At 32.9% G+C, this 21,115-nt stretch overlaps 3 protein-coding genes and 1 non-coding gene across 5 annotated transcripts in view; 2 read left to right on the forward strand and 2 right to left on the reverse strand.

The window, feature by feature from the left end:
• On the reverse strand, positions 1–8,453 carry LOC149615558 (G patch domain-containing protein 3-like). Its single transcript, XM_089857034.1, has 6 exons — positions 8,067–8,453; positions 1,075–1,505; positions 779–1,022; positions 541–683; positions 345–472; positions 1–245 (listed from the first exon to the last, which is right to left on the reverse strand). The coding sequence occupies exons 1-6, from the start codon at positions 8,434–8,436 to the stop codon at positions 47–49; spliced, it is 1,515 nt and encodes a 504-aa protein (XP_089713160.1). The 5' UTR covers positions 8,437–8,453; the 3' UTR covers positions 1–46.
• On the reverse strand, positions 1,948–5,379 carry dgo (ankyrin repeat domain containing protein 6 diego). Its single transcript, XM_089857032.1, has 2 exons — positions 3,901–5,379; positions 1,948–3,572 (listed from the first exon to the last, which is right to left on the reverse strand). Exons 1-2 carry the CDS (start codon positions 4,219–4,221, stop codon positions 2,115–2,117), a joined length of 1,779 nt encoding a protein of 592 aa, XP_089713158.1. The 5' UTR covers positions 4,222–5,379; the 3' UTR covers positions 1,948–2,114.
• The window catches only part of Myo61F (unconventional myosin 61F), an 18,831-nt gene continuing 6,134 nt past the window's right edge, over positions 8,419–21,115 (forward strand). The window contains exons 1-2 of one of the 2 annotated variants that reach the window (XM_089857030.1): positions 8,419–9,092; positions 20,088–20,216. In XM_089857030.1, the coding sequence (XP_089713156.1) occupies positions 9,075–9,092; positions 20,088–20,216 (147 nt within the window). In that variant the 5' untranslated portion in view covers positions 8,419–9,074. Of the gene's footprint in view, positions 9,093–11,574; positions 12,026–20,087; positions 20,217–21,115 lie in introns of those variants that run through there. The other variant, XM_089857031.1, reaches the window with a different exon arrangement.
• On the forward strand, positions 8,558–8,629 carry TRNAE-CUC (transfer RNA glutamic acid (anticodon CUC)). The gene has a single exon. It is a non-coding gene; the product is annotated as a tRNA-Glu (tRNA).

The following is a 21,115-nucleotide window of genomic DNA, read 5'->3' on the forward strand; positions in this document are numbered from 1 at the left end:
TTGTAGGCAAAAATAGACGTAATTTATTAACGTACAAAGAATATTTTTATGTGTTTTCTTGGACGGCACCTTTTAAAAATTCTTTTTTGTACTTTAATCTGGATGGATAATCAGAACGTAGTAATGGAGCTTTGGGATCATTTAACGCTGGATCATCATATTTAGTGGATATTCGAACTTGATCGTCGCCAGTTCTGGGCCTTTTCTGACTAGCAAAGGTACGTACCAACTTCTCCCCATGAAAACTGTTTAATTAATTATAATTAACACAATAAATTGCATCAAAAGTAAATAAAAACAATGAAACAACCACACGTAGACAAACAAATATCAAATATCCTCACCCAAAGCCCTTTTTATCCCAGGGTTTTTGCCCAACATCAATTATGGGTTCCGCAGGTCCAATAATGGTCTTTCCGAGTCCATCACCTTCGTTCCAACCTTGCTCCTTCATAATACGTCTACCAAAACCCTACAAGAACATCGCAAAGGGTAAGTACATACACAATTTCTTACCAACACTGTTCTTGGTACACTCACTTTGGTGTATCGTTCGAAACCCCCAATTTTGCCCGTATCGCGTTGAAAATCGTTTTCAAAAATAGATGTAGATGAATTACCACTTCTTAAACTAGCTTCGCGTCTCATGGCATGTAGGTCTTTGGCGTCTTTGTCGCCACCCCCTTAAGAAGTTAGGAAATAGGTGGGTTGGACTTATGTTTGGATCTTAGTGGGGGCTTGGTAGACTTGTAAACCATCGCGTTTGATAAGTAATTACCTGGTTCGTAATAAATACTCATATCAACGTCCAAGTCATCGGCAGTTTTTTCATCAAAATCGCCATCTTGTTCGTCCCAATACTGGGCATCTGTGTAGAAAACCAAACCAGATCCACCTTTTTCCCATTTAAGTTCAATCTCTTCTTCAAAGAGACGCTCTTTGGTGCGTTCTTGACTGGTTACGTCATTATGTAGGCTTTCGTGACGTTCCCATTCTTCGCAAGTATCATTGTCGTCGTCACTCTGCCATTTATAAACTTACGCTTATGAACTTATGGAAGGGTCAAGTAGTTACCCCTGATTCGCTAATATCCTCTTCCGGAGGTTCATCCTCCTCTATCGGTTGTTGTTTTCTGTCCACGAACTTATCAGTAATTAAATGTCCCCTTGATGTCCTCACGAACTCGTGTTTTCCATCTTGGGTACTTGCATTCACGTTCTTGGCTTTCCACTTTGGTGCATAATCAAATGGTACACTACTGTACTTTCGTTTGGCCCTCGATCGAGGGAATTCCAAGCCCAATTTCCCAATTACCGAAGAAGGTAACCGACATTGACGTATTAGGTCCATGAAGACTTTAGTCGGGGTACCAACGTTACCATTGGGCATACCAATAGGCGGGTGCATTTCGATAAGTTTATTCAAATGTTCCGTTGTAAAAATTTCGCGATCGGGTGGTATGACCTTCATTTGACCTCTGGGGATATATTCCTTATCAGCCTGTCCTGTTGAGAAGTTAATTAAAGAAATATTTGATGTTAAGTACTAATTAATTCGACAACGAAAGCAATTTTTGATTTAACAAAAATAATTATAAAATAAACCAGGGATAGATTTAATTTTAGAAGTAGGAATGGAGAACGGGGTTTGTATTTACTTCAGTTATTCCGACTCATAGAGCCCCTCCCTCCCTCCAACACGTAAGAAAAGTTTAAATTATCTTATTGGCTCACTTAAACCCTACGTTTTGATGACGTTGCTGACGGGGACGGCGAAAAATACGTAATTCCTTTTTACCTCTGTCGCTATGACCCCCGTCTCTTCTTTCATACCCCCCCCCCGTCCCGTGGAAGGGGGTCCGGGACTTTGACGCGCGCCTAGATATTACTCTCTTCTCCATTCCTACTTCTAAAAATAAATCTATCCCTGATAAAATAAAATAACCAATTTTTTTAAATTATTTATTTATTTATTTATTTAATTAATTTCGAAATGAATCAACCAATCTTTACACTACTACACTTCAACATTACTTAATCGTGTCCCCGACAAACAAACAGTGAAAGAAAAATTTTGATTTTGTACTTATAAATAATTTAAATTAACATTATTAACTATAAAAATTCCTCTAAGGTATGGCTACGATGATTGGATAACTGATCACCAGATTGGGATAATTTTGGCATTAACATTAGTTGACGATTTTCCGGATTAGCCGGGACTAGGGGCCAACTATTGTACAGGGCCGCGTTGCTTTCATTATCGGTTAACAATATTTCGGAACGGGCTTTCATAATGTACATTGACGCTTCGGACATCTTTTCTTTACGAGAGCGTCTCGCGAAATCCGTGGCGTGGTCTTTAATCCTTCGGTCAACGTATGTCTTCATGTCAGTCCTAAACACTTCAGCTTGGGCCTCTTGTTGTTTCTCAAACTCCTGTCGTTCCCTAACAGCGCGTCGTTCGACTCTGTCCACGCATTCAGAGCGTTCTTCGGCTAGTTTCTCTTTCACAGTTTGGTTTAGCAAGGATAACCGGTGTTTGGTACGACGTTCTAAATGGTTTATCCTCGTTTTTAAGTTCTGGCATTGCGTATCGATCTCTTCCATCAATTCTTCCTTATTTACCTTCATGGTTTTTTCAATTTGTTGGAGTCTGGGACCGCAATAACACGTGGTCCCGACACCTATGGCACCTTTACGGATATTCCCTGCTAAATCGACGAAGTATTGTTCGCCCTTACTTAACGGTTCGGGTGGTAACGTATCCAACTTGGGTTGAGGGAATGTAGCCATGTTGGGTTGAGTTGGACAACCGTAGGGACTGTTCTTACCGGGACAAGTGAATTTTTTCTCGTCGCCAGAGAATCGAACGCGGTTCCCCGTTTTTGCAGTACCACCTTTTTTGCGTAGCTTCTCATTAAAACTTTTTTGAAATTCGCTATCACGTCCACCTAACGACGTACCACTGTCTTTGTCAGGTGGTTTCTTGGGATCTTTTCTACTAGTAACGGTAGGTTTAGTACCATCCTTAGCTTGGGCAGCCTTGGGTAAAGGCAGCAATGGTGGTGGGTTGTCGATAATCGCCACAACCTCGTGGTACTCCTTCCTGGACGCGATGTCCCTGGCTGTTTCACCTTGCCTGTTCTTAATTATAGGATCGCATCTGGACTCCAAAAGTATTTTAGTTAATTTCCTCCAGTTCATAGCAGCCGCGATATGTAAGGCCGTGTCACCATTACGGTTAAGTTCATTTACGTTGGCGAACGCGCTTAGTAATATCCTCATGACGCCAGCGTGGCCATAACGCGCCGCCGTGTGTGTCGGAGTGTCCCCGTAGTTATTCTTCAAGTCTGGTTTGCAACCGGACCATAGTAATACGCGACAACTTTGGTTATGTCCGTTTTGACAGGCCAAGTGAAGGGCGGTGAAGCCTGTTTTGTTTTTGACGTAAATGTTAGCCTTTCCCGCGTGACATAAGGCTTCTAAGGTTTGACTGTAACCTTGCCAGGCTGCTTGATGTAAAGGAGTGTTACCACGTGTTTCTTCTTGACCATCCGGATGGGCGCCATTCTGTTAAGTGCAGTTTAAGTGTCATTAAAATCCCAACAACGATTTAAACAAATACATAGATAATTCCATAAGCTAATTCTTATGTTCCATAAGTTTGTTACATTGTTACTGAGAGCTCGTCATGAAGTGACGTGTAAGTCATAGATTCTGGTAAACGTTTTGACTCAATTAGATGAGTCAACTTGAGTTGAGAGTAAACTAGTTGGGACGTGTGAACAAAATTTGGACAAGTTGAACGAACAAATTAAAAATTGTTCACTGTATCAACTTATTGACCCATCTAGTTGAGTCAAAAGTTGTATGGTCTAAAAGGCCTTTACTTATTTACCTTTAAGAGTAATTTAACCACTTCGACGTGACCTTCAGTGGCGGCTTGATACAAGGGCGTTCGACCCACCAGGTCACTGGCGTTAACTTTGGCACCATTTGAAATCAAACGTTTGACGCGTTCAACGTCCCCTACTGTTGCTGCTTGATGTAAGGCGGTTTCGTGGTAACTCTCCTCTTTCCTAACCGTACCATTAGCGTCATTCAAATGTCCCTCGGACACGCTATGACTCCTTACGCGACGCGTACTACGACTCGCGTCTGTTTTGTCCGATCTCTTTGATTGAAACAAATTATCCGGGTTCAAACGAAACGCGTTCATTTCAAAAAAACCTTACATATCTCTCTCTTATACAAGATACAAACTAAGCGCGCAACCGTAGCTTAATTGTAATTGTATTTACAACACAACAACCGTTCCATCGCAATTAACATTACATTACTATAACACAATTCAATACACGAAACACCAACAACACCACCGGCTTCGGCTTTTTCACCAGAATAAAAAATACTTCGGAGAAACGAGTTCTTAGTTGGTATTAGCGTCTCGGGCCAATTCCTAATTTACCTTTTTGGTCCCTAACATACCCTACCATTTCGGTTTGAAATTAACCACGCAAAGTAACTTTAAAACAGTCAAAACCTTTTTGGGGTTGATTAGTAATAAACCGAGTTAGTTAAGGACACCCTAACTATAAACTTTTAATAATTTGGCGCCGTGGATTGTCTGTCACACTTGAAGAAACATGGCCGGCTGCTTTAGCCCCATCGCAGATGCTTTAGAACCACTTTTCCAGATCGGAATGCAATAAGTAAAAAAAACTTGTCCTGGATGGAAGGGAGGGACTTAAGTTTTTAGGTACAACGGAAATATGGCTGTATTTTCGGGGTTTTGGCATTTTCTAGCCCCCCCCTCCCCCTTTTTGTTACCTGCCTCCGTAAATGTCTTAAGGTGTACCCCCCTCTGCGAAGTCCTTAAGAACTAAGAAAGCTAAGGCATTCTGTTAAGTTGGAAACTTACTTGGGATTGAGGTTACTGATATGGAAGGGTCTTCATTACCTTAGTTGGTAGTCTAGAGTTATGGTGATTTTTTTCTTCTTTAGATTTACCTGTTGTATTATTTTATATAATATACACATCAATTGGACAACTTCTTTACGTAATTTAATTTAGATTAGTTCGCCACTGAACTTTGTTGAACTTTTACTGGGGTTTTTGGGGACTCGGTGCTGTTATTGTTTAGTTTAATTTAATTTAATTTGATTTTAAAGTGTGTTTTTAAATTGATTTGAAATGAAGCGTGATGGGTGGTTAGGTAGTTCATTTTGGTAATTTAATTTTGTTGTTCGAAATTGGTTAATTTTTACTTATATTTTAAATATAAATAGCCTCTATTTATGTAGACTAAATTATGTCTAAAACATAATTACTAATTTTCAAATAGGATAATATTAAATAGATCCAAAAATAACCCAAAAATGCTTCTAAAAATAGCCCCAAAAATACTTCTAAATGGTCCAAAAATAGATATAAAGTGGTCCGAAAATTAATATAAAAGTGGTCCAAAAATACTTCTAGAAATAGCCCAAAAATACTTCTAGAAATAGCCCAAAAATACTTCTAGAAATAGCCCAAAAATACTTCTAGAAATAGCCCAAAAATACTTCTAGAAATAGCCAAAAATACTTCTAGAAATAGCCCAAAAATACTTCTAGAAATAGCCCAAAAAAATACTTCTAGAAATAGCCTAAAAAATACTTCTAGAAATAGCCTAAAAAAATACTTCTAGAAATAGCCTAAAAAATACTTCTAGAAATAGCCTAAAAAATACTTCTAGAAATAGCCTAAAAAATACTTCTAGAAATAGCCTAAAAAATACTTCTAGAAATAGCCTAAAAAATACTTCTAGAAATAGCCTAAAAAATACTTCTAGAAATAGCCTAAAAAATACTTCTAGAAATAGCCTAAAAAATACTTCTAGAAATAGCCTAAAAAATACTTCTAGAAATAGCCTAAAAAATACTTCTAGAAATAGCCCAAAAATAGATCTAAAAATAGCCTAAAAATACTTCTAAAATAACCCAAAAACACCTCTAAAATAATATTAAATTAGTTTGATAATTAAGAAACGGATTTATAATTACAATTTAATAACAATACCTATTACGTCATCTTTAAAAATAACTTCCCAACTAACTAACTAACTTTCTAACTACACCCGGATATAGCGTATATTAATTAACTTAATTAACTGGGGTTTTTTTCCCTGCAAAACAATCATTTACAAATTGACGTAAAACTTAAGCTGTAAGAAAAAAAAACAAAAAACCCAATACCAGTTTTGAAATTTGAAGACAAAGCCGAAAATTACAATTAAGTTAATTATAATTAATGACTAATTATAATCAGCTACCAGAATTTATTGGGTGTTTTTTTTTATATAATACACTTTGTTGGTGGGATAAGGTTAGTTTTAGCGATAGAGAATTAGAATACAGCAGCTAGCGAGAAAAAAGTGTAGACTAAACTGCCTGAAGGGAACCAAATATAGAAGATTAAGTTCATATTACTTTAGTTTGCTATAAATTTAAGCCGATTTAAGCATTGAAAAAATAAAATAAAATAATTTTATAGACAGGTGGGAACACGACCTGTTCTGAGTTGGCGTTCATTTTTTGAAGTAGTCGATTTTAATGGTTATTTAAAGAATGGTATAATATTGGCCAAGGGCATTTTTATACCCAAATATGTGTATCATAAGTAACCTGGTATCTATAAGTATATATAATACTTCTTTAGAACTCTTCCATGCGACATCATTTTATCAAGAAGTGATATCTAGTTTGTTTATTAGGGAGAAGGTATAAATTCGCCAAGCCACATTTCTAGCTCTTTATCTCCAGTCCAAACGTTACGTAGACGTGTCCGGAGTTAATCATCGCCGCCTCTAAATTAATTACAACCAGCCAGCATCTCATTGGTTCTTGAAACCTCGTGCACTTCAGCGCGACGCGAATGAGTACGAAAATTACAGTCATATTTTCCGACTGAGGAGAGGAGGCGAAATAGCCCGGGGCCTCCTTTTACGTCCCCCCTTGTATTTTGAAAGGGGGATTGCAGGACTATGGCGCGCCTTCTCCCTAGTAAACTAAATATCACTTCTTGATTTTATATTTGGAGTGCATAAGGTTACTAAACCGAATCATGCATGCGCATTCGCGATGTTAAATAGTTCCCTCATCATTACTTATCTATTAGCGCTTAACTATTTGCCAAGGCGCATGCGCATGTTAGTTTTTGTCCCGTAAACAAGTTGTGATTGGATAAGTGTTTTAATTAAGTGTCACACTTATGGTTATTTTGTTATTTGCGATATTTGAACTAAAAACGAAGCCGATTTAGTTACATCCATTAACCTGACGCCATTTTTTTAGTTCTGAAGCTTCTGGTATTTAATTATTGGTGTCGGATACCTACCGATACTTGATAACAGATAATACGTGTAGGTTTTATTAAGTGTTACTGTTAGATCCCTCTGTTCTTTTTTTTTGTAGCCTAAGGCCTGATGCTATCGGAATATTTATGAACAAAATACAGTAGATTTTGTCGCGAAAACGTTTTTGGGCACCATCTTAGACCTCAATTCTTATAATTGAAAATATATGTACATCTATACATCGCTCTAGTTCTGAGAATTGTTCGCGTAGTTTTCGTTAATACGTTTAAAGGCTGGATTTAGTATTTTATCTATACGCCTAACGTGTTATATTTGTAGGTTAACCTTTATTAAATGAGGTGTAACGAATTAAAATGGTCAAAAATACAATAGAATGAATTTTTAAAGAAAACTTGTTACAACTTATTATTGAAAAAAATTCAATGGGAAAAAAAGGTTAGGCTATTGGCAGTTCACTAAGTTATTCTGTTTAAGGCTAAATGGGAAAAATAACATGGGTGCCACTACTCAGTAGCGGTTTTTGTTTAAGGTCTTTGCACCCGTTCTGTTTGTACTTTAATTGAATTTTAAAAGTTAACAATTGGTATTTTTATGTTTTATAATATACTAAACGCGTTGTTTCCTTTTGTTTTCTTAATTAAGCTAATTAAACTATAAATTAATTCGTAATTAAAAGGTAAAATTGTATAATTTTATATTTATTTACCTGTTTGCTGATTTTGAATTTTAATTGGTTTGATGAAACATTTTAATGGCAACGTAAATCCTTCTTTATCTAACCAATGTTGTTGATTATAACATTTTAAAAATTCTTCAAATCGATTACTTTTAACTTTAATCACGCAACAAGTCGTCTGATTTTTCTTAAGCCTTGGCTTAATATTCGAATTTTCTTCTTTATTCGTATTTAAGTCAGTTTTTGGTTCGCGAACTTCCGGTCTGTGTCTAAAATGAAAGCAACTGAAACTTCCGGTTTCAATAAACTCCGAGAAAAAATTTCTTAAATCGGACGAATGATAATTTGGAGGGATATTGTTTATAATCGCTAAAGTTACTTCCTCACTGGGCGCGGCCATTTTGAATTATGGTTATATTTTATACCCATAGATGGCGCGGTAGTCTCGTAAACTTGTAGAATATAATCCGCAGCATATAGAATTATACAATATATATAATATAGTTGAATAGTAATACCAATCCGGCGTGGTCTAGTGGTTAGGATACTCGGCTCTCACCCGAGAGGCCCGGGTTCGATTCCCGGCGTCGGAATGTGATTCTTTTTAATTTTTTTTACTGAGATATCATTTATTTTAAATTGAATTAAATGTTATATCTTATATTAAATTTTATGCTGTATATTTTATATTATATTAAACTGAATTAAATTTTATCTAGAAGTAAATTTATTGAAGTAGGGATAGCGAGAGTAAGTGAAAATTATGGGCTAGACCATTTTTTTTTAAAAAACATTTTTACGGTTAGTTGAAAAACTGGTATATGTGGTGGAGCGTTACGTGGGTTAGTTTCCATTTCATTTTGAAATCGGCAGAGGTTTTTTAGAAATTTTATATCAGAGCCGGTAGTTACGTCAAATAGAATGGATGTAAAGTAACGAACCGGCGTGTTTTTTAATTCCTTAAGCCTAACTTTCAATTATAAATTTTATTTAAAGTTAATTTTTTTAATAAATAAATTCGTGAAATTTTTTTAAATAATGAAGATTCCAGTTTTTGTAAGTTTTTATAATTTTTCTTTAATTTATTTTTATTTATGGTTTAATCAGGGATAGATACTTCTAAAATTAAATCTATCCCTGGTTTAATTAATCGTTTAAATACAATGTAAATTTTAAATATGATTAAGTTTATATTTTTAAATTAGTTTGTGAATTCATTTAATAATTTAATTACTTATTTATTTATTTAATAATTTAATTAATAATTTGTTTATTTATTTATTTATTTATTTATTTAATAATTTATTTACTTATTTAATAATTTATTTATTTATTTATTTAATAATTTATTTATTTATTTGTTTAATTATTTTTTGTAGTTTAAATACGATTTAAATTTTAAATATGATTAAGTTTTTTTTTTATTTTTATTTCAATTAATAAGGAATTATCAAATTTTAATAATTAATATATTAAGAGTGATCTGAAATTAATTGGTTAAATTGGGATACGTTTTGAACTTTCCCAAATTAATAATTATTTTAAGACTTGGTTTCAAATCCAAGTTTAATATCAATTAGTCGAATTCAATTACATAAATAATAATATATATTATATGTTGGGTTATTTTCCTGGTTAATTTTTGAAAGCATACACTTATCGACATTATTAGAGCATCAATTGAGATATACATGTATAGACGACATAATAAACTGTACATGTCAATATATCTTATAAATTAATTACAAGTTATTGATATATATTTATCCACGCACGTGCTTTTTAAAAACATGTTATTTCCCGCTCGAGTTACGAAGCAGTGACATTTTTTTTATTATTTTTATTATTTAATACAACGAACTTTTGTTAAAATAACCAAAAAATAATAATTAAACGTAACGAAAATGTTAATTTATACTATGAAATAAATTAGGCTTACTTATTTTAATTAATTAATAATTTTAATTTTAATTAAGTTTAAACCGATTTAAATTAATACTTAAAAAACCGATACCAATAATATTTTATCAATTTTTATAATCTAATACACGTACGATTTGAAAAATTAAATTACCATTGTTTCATAAATTTTAATTCAATAGGGAAAAATTTTACACTTAATACAATGGACAATTATAGTATATAGGCATTAAATTAATTAAAATTAACATTGAATTGGATGGGAAAATGGGAACGTTAATTAAACCTAATGCAACCTAGATTTTTATTTCATTTATTTTTTATTTAACTTAGCTTAACAAGAGTCGATAAATTTTAGAAGGCAGTTTTATTTATTCAATTTCAAAAGTAGTAGGTAGGCCTATTAAATTTGAAAGTTAGTTTTCTGTTTTCACGTGGTTATATTTGGTCTAATTTTAAATTAATTAATATTTTTGGGGATTTAGGTAAGTAAAGGGTGTTTGTTTGTTTTTTTATGTCAAGAGGAAGTTTCTATTTTCACTGTCTGTACTTGGCGGAAGTGATAAATAGCGGCGGAAGTAGAGTAGAGAAAGACGTAAATATTTAGCCTGTACTCGATTTCAAGAACAGTTATAGATTCTACATTGGTGCTACCGTCGTCCTGGTATCTCCTGATTATTTTAAATTAATATTTAAATTATGAAAGGTTTATTTAATTATTGATTAGCCACAGTTTTAATTGAAACATTTTTTTGATAAATAATAATAAAGCATGTCAATATGTCTGGTAATAGTTATAATTAATGCTATCGTCTTGATAAAAAAATTCTTTTGAAATCACTAGATTAATTTGAAGTTACGAAATCATATTTTTCTAATCGCGTTATCTTTAATAACGCTGACAGGTAACCCTGTCACTCTTATGTATTTTTTGTTTAAAAATATGGAAAAAATTACAGTAGTGACACTTAATGTTGTATTCCCATTGAATTCAATTCAGTTAAAGGCAGGGTACTGCCCTTTCGTTTCCTAAACACTCCCGGGACGTATCTTGAATCAGATTTTTTACTGAATTTTTTATCCTCTCCATAAGTAACAGATTAACAATAAGTTAGACCATGCAGTAATAAATCTTTCCTTTTTACATAAGTGGGAGGGGCCTATCATAAGTTTATAAGTGATAAGTTCGCTCCATAAGTATGATATGCACTATACCTATACTGTTAGTAATGCTACTGAGAGACTTACAGCAGCTCGAGATAACTAGTTCGAGAAGGAGAACGAGGGGGAGCGAGTCAATTGAAGTCCTAAGTACACTCGGTGGTGGTTAATTAATTTTGCAGCTAGGACCTATTCCATCTAGGTCCTATTTAGTCTGCATTACTAAGCCCCCTTTGACAGCAGCACCACCTCACTCACCAAGCCCCTCCCTCGCTCAATTACCTCCTCGAATCTATGCCCCTACCTCACTCACTCACTTCAAAATTACAACCCTTTCAGTTTGTCATGACCAGATATTAACAAAACCAACTTTGAACATATCTTATGAACTTATGGAAGGACCATATCTTAAGAACTTATGGAAAGGAACATAACATGTCTTATGAACTTATGTAGTGTCAAACTTATATTGACTAGGTTACTAATGTCTACTACATAGTTGAAGAAGTGTATGTATGTATGTATGTATTTTGGCGCGAGCTCAGTTTGCTTGCCGCCTTGGCAGGGTTGCCACCATCCTATCATCTTCTTCAGTTCATTTTGAGATTTGACTTGAGAGTGTAGAGTTCGGGACTTCGAGTTGGGAGGTTGCAAAAGAGCTCCCCTCGTGTTGTGTTCCGCAGTGTTATGCGCAAGAATTATTAAGGTTTTTTTACTCTCGCGAGGCCATAACGTTACCAGCTGTGTGTTGTGTTGTGTGTAGCGTTAACTGCGGTACTTGTACTGCTGGATTACTCGCAAGTACATTGATACATACACCTAGCACCTATAAGGAGAATTTGAATAATATTTAATTACATGAAAGTACTTCAGTACTGCTACTATTCATACCAAACATGAAGGAAAAGGTATGATAATGTGTTTGTTAATTTTAATTTTAATTAGATTTAGTTTTAATTTATTTATAAAGGGTGTTTCAGATAAGTCTGGGATATGTTGTTATTTTTTGAGTCGAAAATGTTCTATACTTCTATCACCATTTGGTTTGCCCCAAGGGACACTGTTTTCGAGTTAAGATTTGATTTTAGTATTTTAATGATAACCCCTTAAATTTAATTAAAAAACCAATTTAGGCAATGATTGATTACTAATTTAATAATAAGGGGTCATCCCTAAAACACTAGAATCAAATCATAACTCTAATTAATCACCAGTATTTGTACCTGTGAAAATTTGATTTTGGGTGCAACACTTCCCCCAACTTTATCTACTTCAGATTTCAACCAAATATCATCCCACGCATGTATTTTGTTGCATGCATACGTAGATAAACATATCAATATGTTGTCAAGCTGCGATTATATCCCATGCATGGATTCTTTATAACAGACGTAAGAGTAAATGCGATGCGATTTCAAGGAATTGTTTAGAATAATTTGTATCTCGTTATCAGTTGCGAAATAACTCTTTTTAAAACCTCACTATAACTTATACCTTTTATGGTGTAAGAAATATATCCTTAAAGATTTATCTGTATTTTTTATCAGCACGTTTAAATTGTGTAGGGTATATATTTTTTATTAATTTTGCGGCCTTCAAAATGACATAAAAATAAGGTAGATGATTTTTTTTTTTTCCAAATTACAAGTACCTATTTAGTATTTACTTTAAAATTAAATCTTTTAATTATCTTTCATTATTTATTTCAATCTTATTTAGAAATAATTTCGTAAAGTAAATTCAAAGATTTACTTCCTGGAAAATAGGCCTAATAATAATTAAATTACCCAGAAACTCTACTAATAATAAATACGGTTAATTTAATATTAATTAGTAGTAAAAATTAAATTATCCCAATTTTTCTCGAGTTTATTATAATTTAAAAAAATGTCATTTTATATTATATTAACACTAGTGTCTCGAGAACCTAATTCTATAAAGAACTTTAATTATAGTTTTTGATTATAAGGTTAAGGGTCAAAAGTTGTATAAACCACCCACCAACCTATAGGTTATTTGACCTATTAACCCGAATAAGGTATCAGTCAATTTAAAAAGAAAATTGACACAGATAACCGCTCCCAAAATTTGAGCCATTTGACCTTTTACTGTTTCGGTAGTAGGTAGTTTTTTCCAAATATTTTTCTGTTAAAATTTAACAGTAAATTCAATAGACTTTTGAAGGGCGTATTCGAGTTAGGCATAACTCTCAATTTCGTTTGAATTTATTATTATTTTTAACTTCAGGCTATAAGTAATTTGAGTCGGTTATGTATTTAGTCAACCAGATTTCTTTTAACCACCAAATTTGGTGTTATTTCCAAAGAGTTACCACGGAGTTCTAGAAGCTCTTGACCTTGTTAGAGAACGTTAAACCGGTATAGCTTAATTGCGTGGTCTTGATTATGGTATAATATAATTAATTAATGTAATCAAAGTAATCAACCTTAAGTGGGGAAATATAAATAGAGCAAATGAAGAGTTTTGTTTATATGTAATTATAGGAATGTATAAAGTTAACCGGAATCATTGTGACCCCTTTTGTTAATTTGTATGATTTTTAGGTGCGCAATTCGCAGGTGCAACAGGTGCAACGAGATAGATTATTAATTCACCAGGTGAAATTCGTCATACGTAACGATTAGTTTAGCTAGCTCCCCCCATAAACTCCGCCTACATTCTTTGAGCGAAAAATTATGGTTACACAAGTATTCCTAGTAGCTGTATGTATTCCCGGTAATATAAAGGTGTAGTGATAGTGAAACGCTAGCGAGAAATACAGAGTAGGAGGAAAACTACTAGATATTACCATTATTTTAAATATAGTAATTTCAATTTGATAACGAAATATAATTCCAGTTAAATTTGCCGGGTTCAAAGTTCAACATTTTAATGCCGGCAACCCGAATACCTTATCTTATCTTAACACTTGAAATTTATGAAGTACCCCGCAGTAAAAATAATGTCTCGACAGGTAATTGTAACCTCTACATTATTTAGTCCAATGGCCTATATTACAAATCCTAATTATTGATAATTTTATTCGATCGTGATAACTTCGGTTTAATTTATTTCTGTCTCCCAATAAATTCATTAGTAAGCTAAATTATACAAAGCGAGTTAATTATTATATTATATTAGATAAGATAAATGTCAAGTGTTGATTTAAGCCTATTTTAGGCCTAATTGCTCCTGAAATCTTTTTAAGACTTGGTTTTTACATTGAATCTGAGCCAACCAGATGTATGAAGGCAAATATCCCTGACACAGTTTAAAAATAAATATTAACTTCAGTTTGTTTGTTTTTCCGGTTAATTTGTATTATTACAATTTATTTATAAATATTGTCGGAATGTGTCTAGGTAATCTTAATTAGCATATTTTTAATTGCAATATCATTCCATTTAAATCATATTTTTATATCGTCATGAATTCGAAAAATGTATGATTAATTTCAGATTGCGGTGATTTTTGTTTTCGTTTTAATGACACGTGTAAATTGACGTCAATTACAATTTATATACTAAGTATTACGTCATCGGGCCTCGCGTGAACTTAGTTTTCATTTCAGTATCTTCTATATAACGTGGGTTTCGCAATATAACAAAATGGACATAGCCATATTTGCTCGTTTCACTTATTGGCTTCTTTCTCGAGTTCTGATTGGTGTAGACCCAAGTTATTAGTACCATTACATAAAGGACAGTTAGGGCTATCGCATACTCAAGGGATTTCCCTGGAAATGTTGTTAAACTAGAGTTATAACGTCGGAGAGTTAAGCTATCTCGTAATTAACCTTTGAAACTAAACTGGTTTTTGTTTTAATCTTAATTACCTCGACTCCTAATTGAGATACACTGGTGTAATTAGTACCAATATATAGAAGACAATTAGGGCTATCGCTTACTCAAGGGATTTCCCTGGAAATATTGTTTAACTAGAGTTATAACGTCGGAAAGTTGACCTATCTTGTAATTAACCTTTGAAGCTGATTTTTTATTTAATCTTAATTATCTCGACCCCTAATTGAGTTACACTGATGTAATTAGCGCCATTGGATAGAGAACGATCAGGGCTATTACATACTCAAGGGATTTCCCTGAACTTTACGTTGGAGTTTAGTTACGACGTTTCAAAGTTGGTATAAATTAACATCACATCACATCAACAACTTCAATATCAATATTATTAATTTTGCTTAAAATTTAGTCAGGTACGGGTCTTATTTATCTCTCGCAATGTTTTCATGCGTCTGGCGTTCCTAAACTGTCAGTTAACGAGGATTTACTGTTTAGCTTTTAGATTTTTCTTCTTATTTAATTCTTTTTTATTTGCAAGTTGGGTCTTCTCTCTCTCAAGGAGGAATAGGAGGGCAATGTGCCAGCAAGACTGAAAAGCTAAACTTTCTTTCTTTTATGATCCAAGCCATACAATTTTTATCAAACTAGGGCCTAGCTTCTTACCCCAAGAAAGGGAAATCAGGAAACACTCTTTTAGAGTTTCGAAATCATCTCTAGGAGTTTGTTTCCCAAAAACGAGGTCTTTAAAAGGTCATAGTCTTGGAGTTATTTAATGTTTCGCATTTAAAATGAATTAAGAATGAATGAATGAATGCATGCTTCGTTCTGATTTAATTTGATATGAATTAAATTGCGAAATATTTACGTCTATCCATCTTCGTAATAAATAATAATCAATTCAAACTCTTCATTATTCCCTAGTTTATTAGGGAGAAGGTATAAGATGCCTAAGTATTCGCGAGCCGTAGTCCTGCAGTCCCCCTTTCAAAGTACAAGGGGGGAGGTAAAAGGACACCGGGCTATTTCGCCTCTCCTCAGTCGAAAAATATGACTGTAATTTTCTCTTCATTCGCGTCGCGCAGACGTGCACGAGTTTTCAAGAACCAATGAGATGCTGCTGGTTGTAATTTAGAGGCGGGGATTAACTCTGGACCTACGGATAAAGCTGGAAATGTGGCGAATGTATACCTTCTCTCTAGTAAACTAGATATCATTTCTTGTTATAACTAAACCAAACGGTATTTTATTTGGTTCTGTAAAAATCCGGCGCGTAGACTTCACCTGTATCATACCTGTATTTGATTCTAAAAACATCTATAGCTCTATATGAAAAGAGATTGCAATTTCCACGTAAACTTAAAAGGTGTTTAAATGTTTACTAAGTAAACAAAACCGCGCCGCACCTACACAACAACACACGAATGTTTGATTGTAATCTCCCTGCAGTAAACAGACTTCGAAAAAATAACCACTCAATTTTAGGTTAAATTATGCCAAAACATTAGTAAGTTTAGATTTCTCAATAGATAATACCAAAGAGATACTTATGATAAATTTTGATTAAAATATTTTATGCGTAAGGTTATTTTAAAAACTTGGAATTTTTAAACATTGTGTTCATTTCAAAAAGGGAGAGTAATTTTAGGACATGGATAGTTCTATGGAAAATCAATCAATTTGACCACACCGATGGCATCAAACTGCTATCATGTACTTGGGTCAACATATATAGACACCCTGAATTTATTTATTTATAGAAAATTATTTTTAGAATATTTAAAATTACGGGTCGATATTAGGCCCCTATTTTTAAGTACAGGTAAACTTGATTTTTGATTTTTGTTTTCCCCTCTATTGTTAAAACCGCTTCAACCTGTGATGGTGGTGGTAGTAGTAGTTCATTAAACCTTATCAAGCGGCGGTGAAAGATAAAACCGTTATCCGATAATGATGAAGTCATCTATCTGCCCCATTCCATTCTCTATTTTTTTTAATCTTGATTATTTCAGACCTTGGAATATAATATTCTAATATCCTATTGTGTCAGAAAAACAGGTTTTTTTTTCTATACTGATTTTTGGTTTTTTGAGTTAAAAGCTTTTGGGCTACGGTTTATTCAAAGTTATGTTCCCTAGGCTAAATTAATAGATTAGTTAGTTTAAATTATTTTAATTTAAAGATGAATTTATACGCCGTGATTGGATGGTTTATTTTAATTTCTTATGTCTTTATTAAACGTGTTTGGATTACGGTATTAACTTGGTTTAAAAGAAACCCTATTGAAATCTCGGATGAAACTGTAGACCTAATTGAAGAATGTCCACAACAAAATTTTATACCAATTATAGATCACTCTGAGGTATTGTATATTGTATGGAATCATAAGTTTATAAGTGATATGTTATGTTCCATAAGTTTGTTTAATTAATATCTGGTCATGACAAACTGAAAGGCTTGTAATTTTGAAGTGAGTGAGTGAGGTAGGTCATAGATTTTAGGAGGTAAAGCGAGGGAGGCCTGGTTGGTGAGTGAGGCAGCGCTGCTGTCAAAGGGGGCTTAGTAATGCAGACTAAATAGGAGTGCCTAGATGGAATAGGTCCTAGCTGCAAAATTAATTAACCACCACCGAGTGTACTTAGGACTTCAATTCAATTCTCGCTTCCGTCGTTCTCCTTCTCGAACTAGTTATCTCGAGCTGCTGTAAGTCTCTCAGTAGCATTACGAACTTGTATTGGTAGTGCATATCATACTTATGGAGCGAACATATCACTTATAAACTTATGATAATATATATGTACTTATTATTTGCTTGTTTTAATTAAATTGCATTCAATTTGAACAGCATTCTTAAGAACTAACAAAATAATATAAAAAATGAATAGCAACTAATTTGATTTCTTTTTATGTCGTTTGGAATAACAGTGAATGTTATTGTTAGAGGCGAGAAATACTTGCCATTCTTTACATAGAAAAAAATGTAGTACTTACTAATTGCGTGGGTTGTAGACGCCATGGTTTCTACCCAAAAAAAAACAACCAGAGGTCATAAGGTCATTTAAATCGTTGGTTATGGAAATAACAATCTGTTACCGCTTTTGAAGATATCATACTCTTTAGTAATTTATAAGAAAAATAACTTTTAAAAGAGTGGTTTGTTTACACTTTTCCATTAATTAATGTTCTGGTTTAGATTAATTAAATAATGTTTAATTAATTAAGATTAAAGAACCCGGAAAAGTAAAGTATCGTAAAGAGTTCAACCACCTTTTGAACTTGCCAAGAAAAAAAGCAACCCCAAACAAAACAATACCACGTTTGTCAAAAATCATACCCCCCTAAAATGTAATGATCACTAAACAGTAATGGTTTCAAACCATAACAACTAGCGAGTAGTGTAGTAGGGTCACATGACAACTAGGGGTAAACCTATTTAGAAGGTAAAATATACCCCGTGATGAACTGGTGATACCGCAAACCTATTATTAGACTTAACTGTGACGAAACTTAAACCTCCGAGTGTCACATTATTTTTAGCTAACTCCTGAGTGTAATTCGTTTCAATTGGAGAGTACACTTAACGCCTTATATTTACATTGGCTTAGATTAAGGTTCAACTGTAGTGTAAATTCAGAGTGGAACGTTCAAAATAACCTCGTGTTAACCGTATTTATAAGAAATAAGCACGTGCCACGTGAGATTGCGAAATTAGGGGTATTCGCGGTGTAAGTGTTAATAGGTACAAGCCGGGGAAAATGTTTTTTATTAGCATAGGTTTTTACCTCTTTTCATTATTAACTATATCTATTCGAATATATTAAATTTATAAGTTTTAACTTATATATTATATAATATATAAGGTCACGTGATTTGGCCATCTGTTACAATAAATATATTAATTTGTAAGTAATTAACGTTAATTTCTTTATAACTAGGGTTAATTTACGTTAAATATTATTAATTTTAAACCACAAATTAAATTTATTGTCGCATAGCAAACCCCATGTCTTTTGACCATAAACTTACATTAAATCCCATACATTCGTACCTTAATTAATGCTGTAAAGACACCTGGAAAACACGCAAATACTACACCACGTCTTTTGACCATAAACATATGTTAAACCCCGATATATACCCGTACCTTACCTAACACTGTAAAGACACCTGGGAAAATTCTTCCTAAGGTGGTACCAAAAAATCAATAATTGTATTAATTTTTGATAGATTTATGGTTAAAAAAATACAAGTGTTAGGTAAAAAGTGGACCCACCCATATAGAAAATGGCGGGAAATGGAGTGTGATTCACTGAAAGTTTTTAGAACAAACCGATCTGGTCGTTGCATGACGTAATGGTTCTTTTTTTTTTTTGAGCGTGGGCTAAAAGGGTTAGTTTTTGATCGGAGGACGTTTTGTAACGACGCACCTTTAAGTATGTTTTGATAAAGGCGAAATTTTTAACTAGAAAAGGAAAATGAAACATACTGATTAGTTGATTCTAAAATTTCCAAGAAGTCTTAATCAAAATTAAAAATGTCCGCGTGAATTTTTTCAAAAGTTTTTAACTTGAAATCGTATTTCTTAACTTTTTCAAGGCAACATTAAAATATTAAAAAGCAAGTAAATATTAATTTAATTACTTTGATTGGTTAATTTATTATTTAATTGAGTTCGTGGTATTTTTAATTTCTCACGAAATATTTGAGTTGACTTTAATTAAGATAAATTAAATTTATAATTGTAATTTATCAGGAAAATATTCAGGAACACGTGGAAAAACAATCAATTTAATTTTTTTTTAAATAATTATTGAAAAATCTGTGACGTAACGTCTCCTAAAATTTGCATGGATTTTTCTTCAATACACGCGGTTTAATTTAATTGGTCATTATTACTTGGGATTAAACAACGATATATGAAAGAGTTACGTTTTTACCTTAAACAATGGTATGAAGTTAATCTGTCGCCGTGTTCAATACTTTTTTTCTTTATTTTATAATAATGTTTTTTTTATTATAAGTATTATTATTAATGTAAAACTGTACTGGCAGGACCAGTTTTTCCAAAAATCGTGAACTGGCGCTTGATTCTTTATTGTTAAGAACATCGTGGTGGTGCTTTTTCTCATCTTCTTAACTAACCCCCTTTTGGTTTTATTTTATTTTATATTAGACTATGGAGCAGGATTTGTTGAGTCGCGATAGAGTTGGAGTCCAGGATTTTGTTCTACTTGAGGATTACAGAAGCGACACCGCTTTTATTGACAATCTTAGGAAGAGATTCAAAGAAAATGTCATTTACGTAAGTGTTCATTTATTTATTTCTTGATATTATTTATTTTTATTTATTTATTTCTTGATTTTATTTATTTATTAAGTGTATGAAAAGTTAAAAATAGTTTTAAAGAAATCTTAAATGAATTATTTTATTGTTAAAAATAATGTTATCTTAGTTCGAAGCAGACTTTGAAATAAGGAATTTTTTTTATTGGTTCAAACTGGTCCTTGAGACTGGGGTCTTGAATAATTAAACTACAGGCCCATGGACCAGTTGCCCCTTACTCTAAGTATTTTAAGTTTGAAATTATTAAAGTAGATCTTGGGAGCAGTGAATCCAAAAAATTGGTCCAACTTGGAATATTTAAAGTAGTCTTTAATTAATAAAGTGGTCCGTAGAATTTTTAAACTGGTTATGAACTTGTGGATCTGTCTTATATCGAAGCCTGAAACTTCGGAGGTATTTTAGAATCCGTTGAAATCTTATAAGCATTATTGTAAAATCCTGTACTAGTTCTTCAAAATCCTCCAGGATTCCGATTACCATAAATGAGTTATCATATATTTTGTTCCTTGGTACCTTAAGCCGCATCCTATAATTCAACCGTAACGAATGTTGGACCAATTTGGTCTCGTTTAAAATAACCTTTCTACGTAGTTAATTATAGTTCATTCAACCAAACGTAATTTCACTATAAATTTAAATACAATTATTGTAAAATTATTTATAAGCATCTTTGGGTTTAGTGAAGTGAAAAACAAAGAAACTAAAAACAAACTTACAGCTATACAAGTTTGCAAATTCTATATCATTATTTTAAACAAAGGATAATCAATTTAAAATAATATAAAATAAACCAACAATGGTTCAGTTAAAATACAATACAAGTTTATTATATTTTGAAAAAATTGCATCCCAATTTT

Source organism: Phalangium opilio, unplaced genomic scaffold, assembly GCF_054372755.1.
Source record: "Phalangium opilio isolate 3A_F unplaced genomic scaffold, DU_Popi_V2 ptg000217l_1, whole genome shotgun sequence".
NCBI lineage: Eukaryota > Metazoa > Arthropoda > Arachnida > Opiliones > Phalangiidae > Phalangium > Phalangium opilio.

Excerpts from the sequence above, each read along its gene's own strand:
- dgo (XM_089857032.1), bottom strand. The coding sequence starts at position 4,221 with ATGAACGCGTTTCGTTTGAACCCGGATAATTTGTTTCAATCAAAGAGA. Across the intron at positions 3,573-3,900 it reads TGGTTAAATTACTCTTAAAG|AATGGCGCCCATCCGGATGG; the intron begins GTAAATAAGTAA and ends TGCACTTAACAG.
- LOC149615558 (XM_089857034.1), bottom strand. The coding sequence starts at position 8,436 with ATGGCCGCGCCCAGTGAGGAAGTAACTTTAGCGATTATAAACAATATC. Across the intron at positions 684-778 it reads GAGTATTTATTACGAACCAG|GGGGTGGCGACAAAGACGCC; the intron begins GTAATTACTTAT and ends TAACTTCTTAAG. Across the intron at positions 473-540 it reads GTTTCGAACGATACACCAAA|GGTTTTGGTAGACGTATTAT; the intron begins GTGAGTGTACCA and ends ATGTTCTTGTAG.